Source organism: Armigeres subalbatus, chromosome 1 (genome assembly GCF_024139115.2).
Source record: "Armigeres subalbatus isolate Guangzhou_Male chromosome 1, GZ_Asu_2, whole genome shotgun sequence".
In the NCBI taxonomy this organism is placed as follows: domain Eukaryota; kingdom Metazoa; phylum Arthropoda; class Insecta; order Diptera; family Culicidae; genus Armigeres; species Armigeres subalbatus.
The window spans coordinates 12,301,932-12,320,330 of record NC_085139.1 but is presented as its reverse complement, the minus strand read 5'-3'; the positions used below and the strand labels follow the sequence as shown (position 1 = coordinate 12,320,330).

The window sequence follows — 18,399 nt, the reverse complement described above, 5'->3', positions numbered from 1 at the left end:
CACGAAATTTGGATGTATATAAAGCCCTAACTTTTAATTTTGATCAAAATATTTAAGAATACGGGAAAAAGTGACTTTAGTGACTGGAGAGACTTTTTAGTGACTTACGCGAAAAAAGTGACCGAGTCACTAATAAGTGACCCGCTACGAGGCCTGCAATGAAGGAAACGACTATCGGTATCGGCCTGGGAAAGCTGTTAAGACATGTATGAAAAAGGTTGAACTCTTCTTTGAAAACTGATGGAACTCCGGCAATGACGGGAAAGAACGCTGGCGTTGTGACACTTAAAAATTAAAGCAAATTCAATGCCAAAGTTACATGATCTTGTACGGATAAGTAGCTTGACTTTTATTGTACATGTGACCAAATAGCTCAATGACTTGAACATTAAGCTGCAAGTCAGGGATCAACCCGTCGAACTTTCATTATCCAGCATGCAAACTATTGAATCAAAATTGAAACAATTTAGCTAACCGGTAGAAAACAGTTCCTTCAAATTTGTTGAATATACTGGTAAACTCGAAGCCTTTCGACCGTAAAGTTCAAGCCTATTTGCTAATTTTTGAGAACATAGTTCTTCAACACAGTTCACTGATGTAAATAATGCACCTGGAATAGAATCAAATGAAGATAATTGACCTGAAATGCTACAACGAGTTCAAATCTAAATTTCAGAAAGACATATCTCTTGTAGGATATTGTCTCTCTTCAGAAGTACGTATATGTGTGAACAACTCTTGTTTAATATGAAAACCTTAAAAAATAATTGTTGATCTGCTGGCAAAATTCGATCAAGGATAGTGAAATCAATATGCGTCGAGTATGGAAAAGAAGTCAACAATTCCATGTCCTGTAACGTAAATAGATAAAAAAGCACACAAAAAGACTGTTCAAACGCAACAATATCGTGTTTATTTTTTCTTCGAAAAAACGGAATACCATTATGGAAATAATGTATTTTGCTTTGGTTATTTTAAAAATGTATAAAAAATATGTACCGAATATTTTCTAGCCCACCAGTAAGAGGTTAATCTGAAAATTGTCTCCTGGCTTGAAAAGGTTGAACAGGCCTGACTCTAAAATATCTGATTTTGGGTTCAGCATTATGTCGCTGTGCGAGTTGAGTACACCCATTTGTCCAACCTCGGCATTGTGGAAGCAAATTTCCTTCAACCATGTCAATCATGAAGGGCATTACCAGAAGACTAGCAAAATTTGCATGACTTTTTCAAACGCATTGGCTTTGAATCCGCAGCAACGGGGATGGAAAACAGGCCTCCACTATCCAGCGACCATGCAACTATCCAGCGCATTTTTTCACACAAATACAAGGAAACTTTCATGACATTTAACACAACATTCGACACCGCAATAAATCGAAAGCGCGATGTCTTCCGCCTTACGTCATCGTTCTACGTAATCCAACGCTCTCGAGACGACGATCTACACCAAATAATAGCACACTAACAACTCACCACCGCACCGGGAAGGTAGCTGCGACGAGTCCAACCACCAAGGAAGAGAAGGGTCATAAATTGTGTCCACCTCGTGTCATGTCGTCTTCGACCCTTTTGTTTTGTAGGCTCCACACATAGAAGACAATAACTTCTAACAATTGTAAAATAAATTTATGGTTTATCAAATTGTCATCGACTAACTTCGTTACTATTGGTTGAATTTCTCTTCCTCTGCGTTCGTCCGTACCGAAACCAATGTTCCCGATCGACGGAATGCAACTGAACCTAATTGAAGTTAGAGTAGCCCGCAAAGTGGGTGAATTGTTCAGCTGAGGGCCGCGCGCGGTAGAATTAACAATAAATAAACACTTAATCATACATAATTGAATGAATAAAACATTGTTTAAAAAAATAATTCTGCAATAAATCTCCACGCTCATCCGCACAGCCGCAGTTGCGTGGACGTAGCCAAGGCGCAGACGTGGAACGTCCGTCGGGGGAAGAGATAGAGAGACAACAATCCGAGCAGGCGGCGAACCCAACCGAGCAAGAGCGATCGGCCGGGGCTGACTCAGGCCTCTGATGGGGGATAACGAGATGCCAACGGGAAAAGCAAACATAGGTTTATTGTTATTGTTGTTTTGTTTATGCATGGATTGCTTTTCTTCGTTCTGTTTTTTCGAATCTCCGGCGTTCCCCTCCGTCGTGACCGTCCCCGTGATAATCTTAGAGAAGTTAATTGGAAATTTTAGGATTTGCGTGACAAAACTTTGGTTGCGTTTGTTTCCTTTTGTTGGGGTCACAAAAGTAAACAGTGCTTCCATTGTTGGCTTGTTTTTGACAACTGTGGCGCGGGTCCTATTCCGAAAGGTTGAATCGGTTCGAATCTATGATGAGGGCGAGGAAAATAGCGATGTCTCGTGGAATCTCGGAATCGTATCACAATCAGCAACAACAGCAACAAAATCAGAAGTTGCCGCCGCGGTGACCGCGCGCGGCGGTCAATATTTGACAAGTCATTACCGCGGGCGTTTCCTTTGTTTCGTTTCGGCCAGCACCATCCTCATGATTGCTCACCGTCGACGACCGCCTTTTGATCGGTCCATTCGGTAAACAATAGCGCGGATCTTCTCGAGTTGTTGTGAGTGCGCGCGAGCGGTTCAATCCGAACCGAGGACGAAGGGCGAATTTGAATAAATTCTTCCCACGCTACAAAGCCGAATCCTGAACCGATGCTGCCGTGGCCTTGCGCATACTTCAGATAGCCAGACTTCTGCTGCATTCCGATTGAATCAGCATCCAAATTTAACAATCTTCCATTAGGAGGCTCTCTAATTAGCCACAAGGTTTTCTGCCGATCGAAGCAGCCGCGATGCTTCCAGAACATCAATGCCTACTACTTTGTGTTGACAATGTTACGGTTGTGGGGGCAACCGAAAAAGACAGATGGCGGCTTCAGTCGTCGGCAGGTACTCGAGTCCGAAAACAGTGACACTTCAGCGCTTCCAGAAGTGGCACTTCACCTTGCGACCGTGTTTGTGTCGTGCGATAGTGTTTCACTCTCACTTGCGTCGCGTCACGTGACACGTGATCGAGCATATCTATGAGTGAGCCAAGCAAGCGTCAAAACACACTTGACTCGTTCGAGTGTGCCCCTCTCGAGTTTTGAATAGAAGTTTGGAGTTTTTGTTTTCGCGTTAGCGCTGATCAATGATTTGTCTTTCCTTTCGGAATACTAATTGTCGTACTTTTTGTTTCGTGTGTTTACTTTCAGATGCCGCCCCGGATGGCGGGGGCCGCTGTGCAACGAGTGCATGGTCTACCCGGGCTGTCGCCACGGCTACTGCAACGGTAGCGCCTGGCAATGCATCTGTGATACCAACTGGGGCGGAATCCTGTGCGATCAAGGTAGGTCCTCATTGTTGAATATCTGTAATGATCAAAAGTATACTTATAGCTAAGGCTGCTTTATTCGAAGCTTGCTTCAAATTACGACTGAAACTGAAATGTCAACTTGACAGTATCGTAAAAATAGCGCATCAATTAAGTCACAACCGCAACAACCGCTTTGAACGACTGGAAAAATGTAAACCGATTGCTAATTAACAGATTAATAAGATTCAATTTTGGCATAATAAAAAGATACCTATTGCAATTCAAAAGCTTTTTCGCCGCGGCCGCGTAACCAACCTCCATCATCGATGGCGGTACGGTGTAGCTTTGCATTCGTTTTTGCCTCACATTTTGCGGTTCTCTCCGTTTCATTGATTTCAATTCGCTCGCCGCAATCGCCGCGGTGTTAAGTAGACCCTCCGCTGCATAATTTATTAATCGCAAACTCATTAAACTTGGAGGAAAAAATTGGATCAATTTCGAATGGCTTCTGGCGCTGCCATGGTGGGATCCTGTGTGCGATTTTTTTTTTCATTTCGGTAATGTTGCGGCGGTGAATGGCTGCGCTGGGGCACACCCCGCCGCCAACTGTGATTGAACCGAAACAATTAAAACCAGTGATAGCAGCAGTGGGCTCTGGCGAAAGTCAGGGCTGGGTAGTCTTTATGTCAAATTTATCCAGCCCTGATCAAAAAATGAAATTGAAACTGTTCGTCGAATATAATCCGCCGATTCCTGACATTATTCGCACATGTCAGACACGTTTCAAAGAAGCATATTGGCATCCCTGGTTTGTTACAGTAGTCATGTGTGGAACGAGGCAATTACGGCTATTATTCCGCCATAGCAAAACAAAAGAAGGGAAATTAAGCGATTGGGCAACCGCTTAATTTCGATAAATCGATTAATTAGTTTTTGATTTTCATTTCGTTAACTGGCTCCGCAAGGTTTATCGTTTAATTTTATCTCAGTTTCTGAAATTAAGCGAAACATTTTTTTTTTATTTCGGTGAAGGGAAAAGGCAAATAAAATTTGATACAGATTGCGAATAAAAACGGAAAGGAAGGAGATTAATTGCGGTGCAGCTAGAGATATGTAACCCTAACCCTACCGCGCGCCGATGATTCTTTTCAACGACGGAGCAGTGAGAAGGGCGGCTGAAGCGGGTCAAACTTTTGTCATCCCATGTCTACCGCAGCATGCCACAGCGCGCAGACAGTTTACCTCAAGACCAGGCAGGGGAGTGTCGGTTACACGAACCATAAATCACGCACCAGCAGTGTTCCGCACATGTCACAATCCTTTTATTGCCCCCCTCGCAGAACGCAGAGGGCTCTCAAGTGCTCAAGTGTAAGTGATACACCCCTCGGTTAGGGTCAAAGCATGCGCCACGACAAACGCAACGGAGCGAGAGCTGTCATTCTGACGGCCGGCGGGTGACGTGATGGCTTTTCCGCTTCGTGTGTCGGTGTGCGTTATGGCTCTTTGCGCATCGTCGTCGATCGGGCGCAGAAGTCGAACGGAACACAATGGGAAATCGTTAAAAATTTCATCGTTAAGTCATTAATCGCGGTAATAATGGCGTAAGATTTGTATCGATTGATCGCTTTTTCTCATTTTGATTCATGACACACGGTTGTATGCAACGCATCTTACTCGCCATAAGAGGGCTGGTGTAAGGAGGGGTTCGAAACACGCGGGACAAGGAAATTAACGCCGATTATTATTGCCGAGTGGATTACAGCGCGCGCGATCGCGATCATCCGGGCTTGAGCTCAGATTGGAGGAGTCTTTTTTTGGCGAGCGTCGACTGTGTGGAGTCGATTAGCGCTGGTAAGGGCACTCTTGATTGTTATTAAATAAATTTTGATCGTAACGAACCCGCCGATATGGTATTTTGGGCCTCGGTGCGGTACATCCGGAGAAATTTAATGGGATGCATTCGATTTTTATTTATCTGGCGGATACACTCATGAATTGCCCATTGTGCCCCCATTGTCAGCGGTGCAGAGGTTAATTGTTGGGCCTCCCAAATGTTGGGGCAGCTCATTTAGTTTGATGCACAGTTGGTCGAACTCGGTTGAATTTGCTGAACGCCTTGTTCGTTCGCTGCGTGGAGCAATTCCTGACCCAACGAATACCTTCCCCAAAATTTTACTCTGCGATACTGATGAAGAAAACGCTTTGTCAATGGGTTCACCCAATTGGATTGACTTTAGTTGGGCTGCCGTGTGATGTCAAATGTGTTGATTGGAATAGATGTTCTCGTTTGAAAAAGAAAATTAGCTTGATGGAAAAGAACATGGCTAGCTTTTTTCGAGCCTTGATTCTAAGAATACAAGTAGAGAACGTTCGTCTAAGGCTTCTGCTAGATGAGAAGAACAGCTAAGAAACACCCACCCGGAGCCTGGATGCTCTTTCAGCTGAACCGACTCTATCTACCTTATAGAGCTCCAATTCCCTATCCAGCACTTCGTTTTGAGCCACGCCCGATGGAAGTGAACCTACAGAACTCTGCTGCCTCCGTCTCCCGGCCACAGCAAAACATCTCCTAAAAATTCCCAATCGAATTGGAAACTAGGGAAAATTACGGCCAAATTTGAGCATAATTAGTTATAGAAAACCCCCCTGACAATAATAGAACAAAACCTGCCAAAGCCGTCATATCCCCTATGCCAGATAGAGTCGGAAGCGAATTCAACCGGAAGCGTATCCAATCGGAAGCGAACCCAAATGAAATCGGAAGCGATTCCAAAAGGAAACGGTTTCGATTATAAACGGAATCAGAAGCGATTATAGAAACGAAATCGGAAGAGATTCCAAATGGAATCGGAAGCGAGTATAAAAGATTTTGAAAACGATTTCAAATGTAATACAAAACGATTTCAAATAAAATAAGATGCGATTTCAAATGGATTCGAATGCGATTCCAAATCAGAAGCGATTCCGGATGGAATTGGATACAATTCCGAATGGAATTAAAGAGATTCTAAAAAGAATTGAAGCAATTCTGAATAAGATCGAAGGCGATTCCAAATGGAATCGGAAGCGATTCCAAATGGAATCGGATGCGACCCCGAATGGAATCGGAAGCGATTTCAAATGAAATCGGAAGTGATTCCAAATGAAATCGAATAAGTGAGAAATGAGACATGGGAAGTCTATAAATCCTGCTTCCTTTCTCCTTCTTCCTTCTTTAGCCTTTCTTCTTCTTCCTTCTTTCTCTTCATTCTTCGTTCTTCCTTCACATTTTTTTTTTCTTTTTCCTTCTTCCATTGTTCTTCTTCCTTCTTCTTTCTTCCTGTTTATTTTTTCTTTCATTCTTCTTTTTTATTCCTTAATCCTTTTACTCTTCTTTTTTATTCCTTAATCCTTTTACTCTTCTTTTTCCTTCTTTCTCTTTTTTTACTTCTTCCATTTTCCTTTATCTTTCCCTTTCCTTCCTCATTCCTTCTTCTGCGTTCTTCCATCTTCTTTCTTCATTCTACATTTTTCCTGCTTCCGTTTTCCTTTCTTCTTTCTTCCTTCTCCATTCTTTCTTCATTCTGCTGCTTTGTTTTTTATCCCTTCTTCCTTTTGTGTCTTTCCTTTGTCCGTCTTTCTTCTTCCTTCTTTTTTCTTATTTTGTCTTCCTTATTCCTTTTTACTTCTTCCATCTTCCTTTATCTTTCCCTTTTCTTCCTTATTCCTTCTTCTGCGTCCTTCCATATTCTTTCTTCATTCTACATTTTTCCTTCTTCCTTTTTTCCCTTCTTTCTTCTTGTTTCACCATTCTTTCTTCTTCCTGCTACCTTGTTTTTTGTCCCTTCTTCCTTTTGTGTCTTTCCTTTGTCCGACTGCCTTCTTTCTTCTTCATTCTTTCTTTTTCTATCATTTTTTTCTTCTTCCTTTTTTCTCTTTATTCTTTCTTTTGCCTTCTTTTTTTCTTCTTTTCCTTCTTCTTCCTTCTTGCTCCCTCTTTTTTCATCTCTCTTCTTTTTCCTTCGTTATTCCTTTTTTATCATCTTTCTTCTTTCTTCCATCTTCGTTTTTCCTCCTTTCTTCTTGTTTTGCCCTTCTTTCCACTACTCAATTCTTACATCTAATGTCTCGCTGCTCACTTCTCAATACTCATTACTTACTTCGGAGAAGGGTCGTTTGGCCGAAACCCATTCGGCCGAAAGCCATTTGGCCGATTTCCACTAGGCCGAACAAACCATTATGTCAATTGGCTAAACAAACCGTTAGGTCAATTGGCCGGAAATGTCATTTGGCCGAGTGGGTAATTTTGCCGATTGGGTCATTCGACCAAACTAGTCATTTAGCCGAACAAGTAATTTGGCTGAAAAAGTCATTTAACCGAACAAGTCATTTAGCAGAACAAATCATTTGGCCGAACAAGTCGTTTGGCTGAATATTTTATTTGGCCGAATAGGTCATTTAGCTGAACAAGTCATTCGGCCGAATATTTGACGTCTCACTTCTCACTATTCAATAATAATTTCTCACTTCTAACAGCAAAACTAAGAAACAGAGAGTTAAAAATAATGAGTAAAAAGAGAGGTGTCTCTCTTCTCACTTCGCTCTTTCGACTTCTCACAATGAGCAGTGCGAAATGATTAGTGATAAGTGAGACGTCTCATTTCTAACTTCTCACTAATAATTTGAGAAAAGTGAGAAGACGGTTCACAGTGAGAAATGATAAGTGAGAAGTGAGAAGCCGCTTTTCTCCCTTCGTGCTAATAATTTCTCACTTCTCACTTCGCACTACTCACTTTTCACAATTTCTCACTTCTGACTGTGAAAAATTAGAAATGTGAAGTGAGAAGTGAGACGTCTCACTTCTCACTCCTCATTTCTCACTTAACACTCCTCACTGTGAAAAGAAGAGTTCTTACTCTTCGCAGTGAGAAGTGAGAAATGATGATGGAAAGGTGGGAAGTGAGACATCAATGGCCCTGTTCGGCTAAATCAGCGGTTCTCAACCTGGGGTACATGTACCCCTGGGGGTACCTTCGCCGGACACAGGGGGTACCTCGGACAAAAATGCGTAATGGCGGATGAATTACAATTTTAATCAAAACCTGGAAGGGTTCTTCCAAGTGACCCGGAAGCCTTATTTCAAGAGGTTCGGAAACCTTCTTCCAAGAGGCCTGGAATTTCCTTCTTTCTTTTCTCCCTCTTTTGAAACCCTCGGAAAGTTTTTTTTTTCAAAGTCTCTAAAGGCTCCTTCAACAGGCTTCAAAGCCTCCTTTTAAAAGTCTGGAAGGCCTAAAAACCTTCTTTCAATGGGTCTGGAAGCTCTGTTTTCAAGAGGCTCGCAAGCTTTATCTTCAAACTTTTTTTCTCCCTCTTTTAAAAGCTTCTAAATGGTCTTTTCAAGAGTTTCGGAAGGCTCCTATCAACAGGCTCAAAAGCCTCCTTTTAAAAGGCTCGGAAACCTACAGGCTTGTGGCTTGTGAGCCTCTTTTTAAAAGGCCCGAAAGCCTCATCTCAAGAGGCTCGGAAGCCTCCTTTCAAAAAGTTCGTCGGAAACCTACTGTCAAGAGGCTCATAAGCCTGCTGCCAAGAGGCTCGTAGGCCTCTTTTCAAGAGGCTCGTAAGCTTTTTTTCAAGAGGCTCGTAAGCTTCTTTTCAAGAGGCTCGGAAGGCCCCCATCAACAGGACCAAAAGCCTCCTTTTAAAAGGCTCGGAAATCGTAGGAAGCTCGATGTATGAACTTAATTTTAATTTGGAAGTTTCACGGAAAATTAAAATATCAGAAAATTTTTTGAGATATATTCCATTAGTTTCCAGGTCCATTTTCCATATATCTTATGAGTTAAGCTTATTTTTATTAACAGCAAAAAAACAAAGGGGGTACCTCAATTAATGGAAAAGTTCGAAGGGGTACCTCTCAAGAAAAAGGTTGAGAACCGCTGGGCTAAATGATCCATTTGGTCGAATGATCCATTTGGTCAAATGACCTATTCGGTCAAATGACCTATTCGGTCAAATGACCTATTCGGTCAAATGACCTGTTCGGTCAAATGACCTATCCGGTCAAATGACATATTCGGTCAAATGACCTATTCGGTCAAATGACCTATTCGGTCAAATGACCTATTCGGTCAAATGACCTATTCGGTCAAATGACCTATTCGTTCAAATGACCTATTCGGTCAAATGACCTATTCGGTCAAATGACCTATTCGATCAAATGACCTATTCGGTCATATGACCTATTCGGTCAAATGACCTATTCGGTCAAATGGCCTATTCGGTCAAATGACCTATTCGGTCAAATGACCTATTCGGTCAAATGACCTATTCGGTCAAATGACCTATTCGGTCAAATGACCTATTCGGTCAAATGACCTATTCGGTCAAATGACCTATTCGGTCAAATGACCTATTCGGTCAAATGACCTATTCGGTCAAATGACCTATTCGGTCAAATGACCTATTCGGTCAAATGACTTATTCGGTCAAATGACCTATTCGGTCAAGTGACCTATTCGGTCAAATGGCCTATTCGGTCATATGACCTATTCGGTCAAATGACCTATTTGGTCAAATGACATATTCGGTCATATGACCTATTCGGTCAAATGACCTATTCGTCCAAATAACCTATTCGCTCAAATGACCTATTCGGCTAAATGAACAATTCTTTCAAATGACCTATTCGGTCAAATGACCTATTCGGTCAATTGAACTATTCGGTCAAATGACCTATTCGGTCAAATGACCTATTCGGTCAAATGACCTATTCGGTCAAATGACCTATTCGGTCAAATGACCTATTCGGTCAAATGACCTATTCGGTCAAATGACCTATTCGGTCAAATGACCTGTTCGGTCAAATGACCTATTCGGTCAAATGACCTATTCGGTCAAATGACCTATTCGGTCAAATGACCTATTCGGTCAAATGACCTATTCGGTCAAATGACCTATTCGGTCAAATGACCTATTCGGTCAAATTACCTATTCGGTCAAATGACCTATTCGGTCAAATGACCTTTTCGGTCAAATGACCTATTCGGTCAAATGACCTATTCGGTCAAATGACCTATTCGGTCAAATGACCTATTCGGTCAAATGGCCTATTCGGTCAAATGACCTGTTCGGTCAAATGACCTGTTCGGTCAAATGACCTGTTCGGTCAAATGACTTATTCGGCCAAACATTTTTCGGTCTAGTGGCCTTCGACCAAGTGACATTCGGCCGGATGATTTTCGGCTAGACGGTCCTAAACGGTTTGATGCAATTCCAATCGCAATCGAATGGGATTTCAAACGAAATCGGATGGGATTCCAAAAAAAATGAAAGCGATTCCAAATGGAATCAAATGCGATTCCAAATGGAGTCGGGTGCGATTTGAATCGAAATCGGATGTGATTCCAATCGGAATCGGATGCTATTCTAAACGAATTCAGATGTGATTCCAAACGGAATCGGACGCGATTCCAAACAGAATCGGACGCGATACAAAACGGAATCGGAATCGATTCCAAATAAAATCGGATGCTATTCCAAATGGAGTCGGATGCAATTTTAAAATGGAGTCGGATGCGATTTCAAATGGAACCGAAAGCGATCCTGAAAGGAATTCAAAGCGATCCCAAAAGGAATCGGAATTCTTTTCCCCTGTTGAAAACGTTCTTCTCTTCAGATCCTGCTATCTCGCTATCTACAGTTTTGTTTCTAGCCTTTGAGAGTAAGAACAACACTCCCAGAACCTCTCATTATATTCATAGCTCTACCTTCTTTTAACTTTTGTTCCGGCATGATCATGAACAAAGTGGTGAATCGTCGTCTACGCGAAACGTTGGAAGCTAACGGAAGACTGGCTTTTCGACAACATACGTTTTGGTCAGGTTTTAGAAAAAGTACGTACTTTGTGTGACTTGGGGATGTCCTCCAGAATGCCTTCGAGCATGGTAAATATACCGACTTAGTTTCTCTTGACATGTCGAAAGCGTTCAAAAACACCTGGACGCACTGTAGTTCTTTGGTGGGACGCCAGCAGTCAAGAGATTCTTCCCCTGGTTTAAGGGGCGCCCACAAGAAGAGTGATGTTATTTGTTTCGGATTCACTAGAAAAATTGTGTTATTGTGGATACGATGGATCATATTTATGCGTGATGGGACGTCCGCATTAACGAGTTTCTTTCTCAGAGTTGGTGAGACACCAGCAGGAAGAGTGCTGCTTCGAATAGATCAAACCTTTGTATAGTGGGACGCCAGCAATCAAGCATTTCTTTGCGATGATGTGACGCCCACATGTTATTGTGGAGGCGGATGTTTCACATTTCTGCCTAGTAGGACGCCCACATTCAAGAGTTTCTTCCTCTGTGTTGGTGGGACGCCCGTATGTAAGGGTTTCTTCCTCTACGTTAATCGCTTACAAAAAGTATGGGTTTAAACGTTTGAATTCATTGAGAATAGATATCCGCCCTTAACTAAAGCTGTTTGTTAATACTTTTACGGGTTCCAGTTTATTAATACTGATAGTTTGACAATTAATTGTAAGTGATGAACTTCCATCACTAAAAAAATCACTCTAATAAGGAATAAAAAAAAAACAATTAATTGTAACCGTTAATTTCTTTACGAGTCGAGACGTACTCAGCATGAGAGTGTCTTGAGGGTGCTCTTCTACAAAAATGTACTCAAATATTTTTAAGTGGAAGGATTGTGCAATTTTAAATGCAATTTTGATTGAAACTTGGGCATAAATTGGGTAATTTTTTATTGACGCTCGGTGTTATTAAGCTAAACCCCGACCACACAGAAACACAATAGTCGATCTGAAGCGCTATCATTCTTCCGAATTCAGTGCATGCCCTTCTTTTACATGCGTGCGCACTTCGTTTCGAAAATCTGTTGTCTATTTTCCCACATGTCAGCCAACTAATCTATGTATAACCACAATCGTATCATTTCTAATGTAATTCAATTAATAAAAAATCCACTCGAAGGGTGCGCAAACTGGCGTGATTAACCCCTCTCGGTAAAAAAGCACTGTCGAACAGGAGGGTTCTCTTACAAGTGCACTCATGGAAAGCACCTATCTCTGCTTCACCATTGATACCCCTCTCAAATTAACTCCGAGTGCGCAGCACGCGTATAATTGCACGTGTCTGTCGGCTTTGACTGCAGTGAATAGTTTCCCGAAAAATTTGAACAAGTGTCCACTCGAGCATCCGGCACCCATTCACCAACTGTTTCCTACAACTGATTTTCTCTTCTTCTCCCCTTCTCCCGCAGATCTCAACTACTGTGGAACGCACGAGCCGTGCATGCACGGCGGAACCTGTGAGAACACCGCCCCGGACCAGTACCGGTGCACCTGTGCCGAGGGCCTGTCGGGGACGCGCTGCGAGATCGTGGAGCATCCGTGCGCTCCGCAGCCGTGCCGGAACGGAGGCACCTGCACCCTGACCGGAAGCGCCCTGATGGGACGGTCGGACGACAAACGGCTGGGATCGGCGGAAGCGACGAGCGCGGCTCCCATCATTGTGCGGGGGATGCGCGGGATGAGTTCGATGGGGAAACCATTTGGGAGGAGTAATGGCGGTGGGGCGAATGGGGCTGGGACAGGAGCCGCCTCGACGGGCGGTGGGGGTGTGGGCGCGATTGGGGGAGGCGTGGGCGATTCCTCGTCGAGCAAGGAGCTATTGTTGCTGCCGCAGCCGATCAAAGATTTCATCTGTAGCTGCGCGCCCGGATGGACCGGGCCGACCTGCGAGATAAGTGAGTATTCAGAATCGGTTGGGAAGGTGGAACCATTAATTATCTATGCGTCGTTGTTCGGGTTTGGGATTTTCTCACTTTTGATGCGTCCCTCCGGCCCCGAGTAGGAGGCGATGTGAGTCCAGTGAAAAGGAGGCTAACTGTAAGCTAATTATTCCAAATTGCTAGTTCCAACAAGGGGACCGGTTTATGCGTGGTACAGAGCGAGGGGGCAGCCATCAGCTTTTTGGGCATACACACGCTTATTATTTAATCGTTTTTGATTATTGTTTAAACGTTACTGACTTCCTCCATTGTTGGGGAGTTCAAGCATAGATAAATTCTTTAACGAACGTCTTTTTCTACCGGCTCTCGCGAGAGTGATGGAAGAATAAAGTGGATTTATTAGAGATTTCACGGCTTACTTTGGCTTCGGTTGGTCGCCTCGCTTGTCGTTTTTTTTTCTTCGGAAGGAGCTGCTCACGGCCTGCTGCCAGTCGTCGTAGGCATAGTTTGCGATTAGCTTGCGTGCTTTTCCTCGCTAGAAATGGGCGACCGGCGAAGGAAAACGAGTAATAATTGTGAACTTTCTTTCACCAAATCTAATCGAATCTTTTCAAGCGAAAGGGTGAACAGACAACAACGGCGTCCGACGTTCGGAACGTGTGGGAGATTCTCGGAAAGTTGCATTCATCATTCGGAATGCGGAGAAATATGCCTTTTGAGTAGAAACTCGCTTTGTGAGGCTGCTGAAGAAATTGTATTTTGGAAAGACATATTTGTCAATACGGCGTGAATAGTTGTCAACGAGTTTGAAAAATGAACGCTTCTTCAATTTGTCCGGATTATCGTGAATAACAAACAGCGCTATTATGGATCGCGTGAAAATAAGCTCATCTAACGTGAAGGATGGTTCCTCTAAAGAACCAACGCGGATTATGACGGTTTTGCGGGATGAAAACGCGATAAATTGAACTAAGCAACGCTATGATGATGATGATGGTTGCCTTTATTCGGCATTTGGGTGGTTCGAAATAACCACAGCGAATTGATTAGTGTGGCGAACGCGATCGGAGCCAGAACTAGAACCATCGATCGATGCTCGGCCAGTAATTATCCGGTTAGCCATGGTCATCGTCCGCGAGATACGGTTTTCAGTTGGCGCCGCTGCCGCGGTTTCTGGACGGTGTGGTTGGGAATTTTGGAAATCGATCATTTGTCCGTCCGGAGAGCATTCCAACGAACTCTGGTTGATAGATTCGGCTGACAGTGCTGAGATGGTGTCAGCTTTTTCTGCGCAATCACTTGTTTAAAGTAGCTGAAGTTGCCAATTGAAGACGTAATTATTATCAGTCGAAGTTCTAGTCTTATTTACTCATTCCAATTCATGTAGTTCTGTTCGACAGAAGACTCATTTTAAATTTCATTCCTAGTCGCGACTGAAGTTTCAGTAACGAGGTTATTCCTAGATCAGATCTTAGTCAAGTCCCAATACAAGTTCAATTCCCAGTTCCAGTCCCAATCCCAGTCGCAGTCCCGGATCTAAACCAAGTCCGAGTCCCATTCACAAATCCCAATAACAGTCTTAGTCCTAGTCTCAGGGCCAATCTTAATCCTATTTCCACCCTCAGTTTCTATCTTAGTCTTTTTGCTTCAGTGCGTTTCAGTGGACATTAGATCCGGTTGCATCTGTTGAAAGAAAATCAAATCATCGAGTGGAGCATCTTTGATGTCTTCTACAACATTTTACTGCGAAAGCTAGATCAAACTACAATGCGTATGTGAGAGGCAGACAGAGCATTAGTGATTAATCATAGATTTAATCATGATTAATGAATAATGGGTTATTTATTCATTATTCATGAAGCATAATCACCCAAAAATTAAATTTAATCATTAATCACTAATCATTAATCAGAGACATTTACATTTAATCATTAATCATTAATCATATTCATAATTTTGTAGCGTTTAATCATTAATCGTTAATCTCAATCACAATATTTATCGTGTTATTCATTAATCATTAATCATAATCATACCTTTGAAAGTGCCTTTAAAAAATGGCTGAATCTAAAATCTGGAAATGTTTTCGTTGTACGTAATATTTCTTATTTTTACAGTGGGTGTGATTTCTGATTATTGATCACTATGCAAATACTTAGATTTGATTAATCATAAGTATTAATCGTTAATCATAAGTATATTTAATCATTAATCATTAATATACATATTGTGTCGATATTTACTCATAATCGTTAATCGTTATTCATTCTCGAAACTTTTTATTCATTAATCATTGTCAAAAAGGTATTCAATCGTTAATCTTAATCTTAATCATTAATCATTGTCGACAACTGATTAATCATCAATCATATTCTTTAATCATAGGGTTAAATGATTTAATCATAACAAATTTAATCATTCATTGGAAGCTTTATTCATTAACGCTCTGGAGGCAGAACATCGATGCAAGGAATTCCCGGAGTACAAACGGTCATAGAATCCATCAAAAATGGATCTCCATCGAAATCCATCGAACTGTAATCCTGGAGCATAGTTCATAAAACTACAGAGTTGACCGTTCATCATTTGAGCTGAATAATACAAGCGCCACAACCAAGATATGAGGTTTTATCTGGGAACCCAGCTCGGATAACTTCAAATTCAAGGTTCCAACGTGCAATCAATCTGTTATTTGTAATCCGTAATATTATTCCACGAATTCTAACTTTCCCACAAGTCTTAATAATTCCACTGTCCCACGAGTTCTAATCGTCTCGCGAGTTCTAGCTGTCCCACGAACTCTAACTGTCGCATGATTTTTAACGCTCTCACGAGTTCTAGTTGCCTCACGAGTTTTACCTGTCCCACGAGCTCTAACTTCCACATGAGTTCTAATTGTCCCACGAGCTCTAACCCTAGCAGCACACATATGTTTCACATAAATTACTAATATGTGAAATAATGTTTGTCTGATTTGTTCTGATCGGGAAGTGAGTTCTAACTGACCCACGAGCTTTATTTCTGCCACGAGTTCTTCCTGTCCCACTAGTTCTAACTGTCCCACGAGTTATAGTTGTCTCTCAAGTTCTAATTGAATCATTTGATTTTTTGGACGAGGATTCAGATTATATAAAAGTCTCCTTTTTTTGGCCAAAAATATCACATATGCAGTCAATTCTTCATTGAATTCTAATTGTCCCACGAATGCCAATTGTTCTAAGAATTCTAATTGCCCAATAAATCGGGTTCTAATTATCTCACAAGGTCTAATTATCAGCCAGTTATAATCGTCCCACAAGATCTGAATGTCCCACGAATGATAGCTGTGCCACGAGCTCTAATTGTAAGAAATCTCTTAATTTTAATATTTCATAATTGATCACAAACCACAAAATCAGAAACCATGGGATCTAAAAAATTTAAGATCTTAGAATTTAAAAATGAAATTATCAAAAGTATCAATCATTCAGAAATTTAAAAAAAGAGAACTTGAAAATTTTAAAATCTTAATACTTGAGAATTCAAATCTGAAGTCTGAAATCTCAAAACATTTAAATCGGAAAAATATAAATTTAGCCTAGAAAGCAAAAGATTTTTAAATAAAAAAATCCAAACATATAATAACCATTTTTTTCAAATTTAAAAAATCTAAAGATCTAAAATGGCGTAATCCAAAAATTTCAAAACCGATGGATCTTAGATCTTGAAACTTGAATATCGTAGAATAAAGATCAAATGTTAGTGAAGTAAATTATCATAAAATTCAGAAATCAAAAAAATATCAAATTTCAAAATCTAAAAAATTAGGATCCTAGGATTTTAAATTGAAAAAATATGAAAAATTTTAAAATTCAGAAATTTCAAACTCTAAAATAAAAAAATTGAAATTAAAAATTTTTGAAGCCTATAAATTTTGGAATGAAAAAAATCTGAATATTCAGTAGAGAAATTTCATAACAAAAAAGCTAAAGAAGTACAAAAATCTAAAAATTCAAAAATTCTAAAAATCTAAAAATCTAAAAATCTAAAAATCTAAAAATCTAAAAATCTAAAAATCTAAAAATCTAAAAATCTAAAAATCTAAAAACTTAAAAATGGTAAAATTGTAAAAACTAACTAAAAATCTTAAGTATAGTAATTTCATAACAAAAAAAAGCTAAAGAAGAACAAAAATCTAAAAATCTAAAAAATTAAAAACCTAAACATTTGAAAAACTAAAGATAGAAAAATCTAAAAATATAAAAATCTAAAAATCTAAAAATTTAAAAATCTGCGAATTTAAAAGTCTAAAAATTTAAAAATCTAAAAATTTGAAAATCTAAAAATCTAATAATCTAAAATCTAAAATATAAAATCTAAAATCTAAAAATCTAAAATACTAAAAATCTAAAAATCTAAAAATCTAAAATTCTAAAAATCTAAAAATCCAAAAATCTAAAAAACCAAAAATCTAAAAATCTATAAATTCAAAAATCTAAAAATCTAAAAATCTAAAAAACTAAAAAACTAAAAATCTAAAAATCTAAAAATTTGAAAATCTAAAAATCTAAAAATCTAAAAATCTGAAAATCTAAAATCTAAAAATCTAAAAATCTAAAAATCTAAAAATCTAAAAATCTAAAAATCTAAAAATCTAAAAATCTAAAAATCTAAAAATCTAAAAATCTAAAAATTTAAAAATCTAAAAATCTAAAAATCTAAAAATCTAAAAATCTAAAAATCTAAAATCTAAAAATCTAAAAATCTAAAAATCTAAAAATCTAAAAATCTAAAAATCTAAAAATCTAAAAATCTAAAAATCTTAAAACCTTCGAAAAATCTAAAAATTTGAAAATCTAAAAATTTGAAAATTATGATCTAAAAATCTAAAGATCGAAAAATCTTAAAATCTAAAAATCTAAAAATTTGAAAATCTTAAGATCTAAAAATCTAGAAATCTAAAAATTTTAAAATCTAATGAGCTAAACATCTACAAATCTTAAAATCTAGAAATCTAAAAATTTTAAAATCCAATAATCTAAAAATCTAAAAATCTAAAAATCCAAAAATCTAAAAATCCAAAAATCTAAAAATCAAAAAATCAAAAGATCTAAAAATATAAAATTCTAAAAATCTAAAAATCTAATAATCTATGATCTAAAATTCTAAAAAATCTTAAAATTTAAAAATCTTAGAGTCTAAAAATTTGAAAATCTAAAAATCTAAAATTTGAAAGAACTAAGAATCTAAAAATTTGAAACCTTTAAAATATAAAAATTTAAAAATCTAGAAATCTGAAAATCTAAAAATCTAAAAATCTAGAAATCTAAAAATTTTAAAATCTAAAAATCTAAAAATCTAAAA

At 39.4% G+C, this 18,399-nt stretch overlaps 1 protein-coding gene across 1 annotated transcript in view; it reads left to right on the top strand.

Moving 5' to 3' along the window:
* The window catches only part of LOC134205960 (protein serrate), a 191,239-nt gene that overhangs the window by 142,976 nt on the left and 29,864 nt on the right, over nt 1-18,399 (top strand). Inside the window, exons 8-9 of the mRNA XM_062681658.1 lie at nt 3,233-3,366; nt 12,586-13,071. Of these exons, the coding sequence (XP_062537642.1) occupies nt 3,233-3,366; nt 12,586-13,071 (620 nt within the window). The remainder of the gene's footprint in view (nt 1-3,232; nt 3,367-12,585; nt 13,072-18,399) is intronic.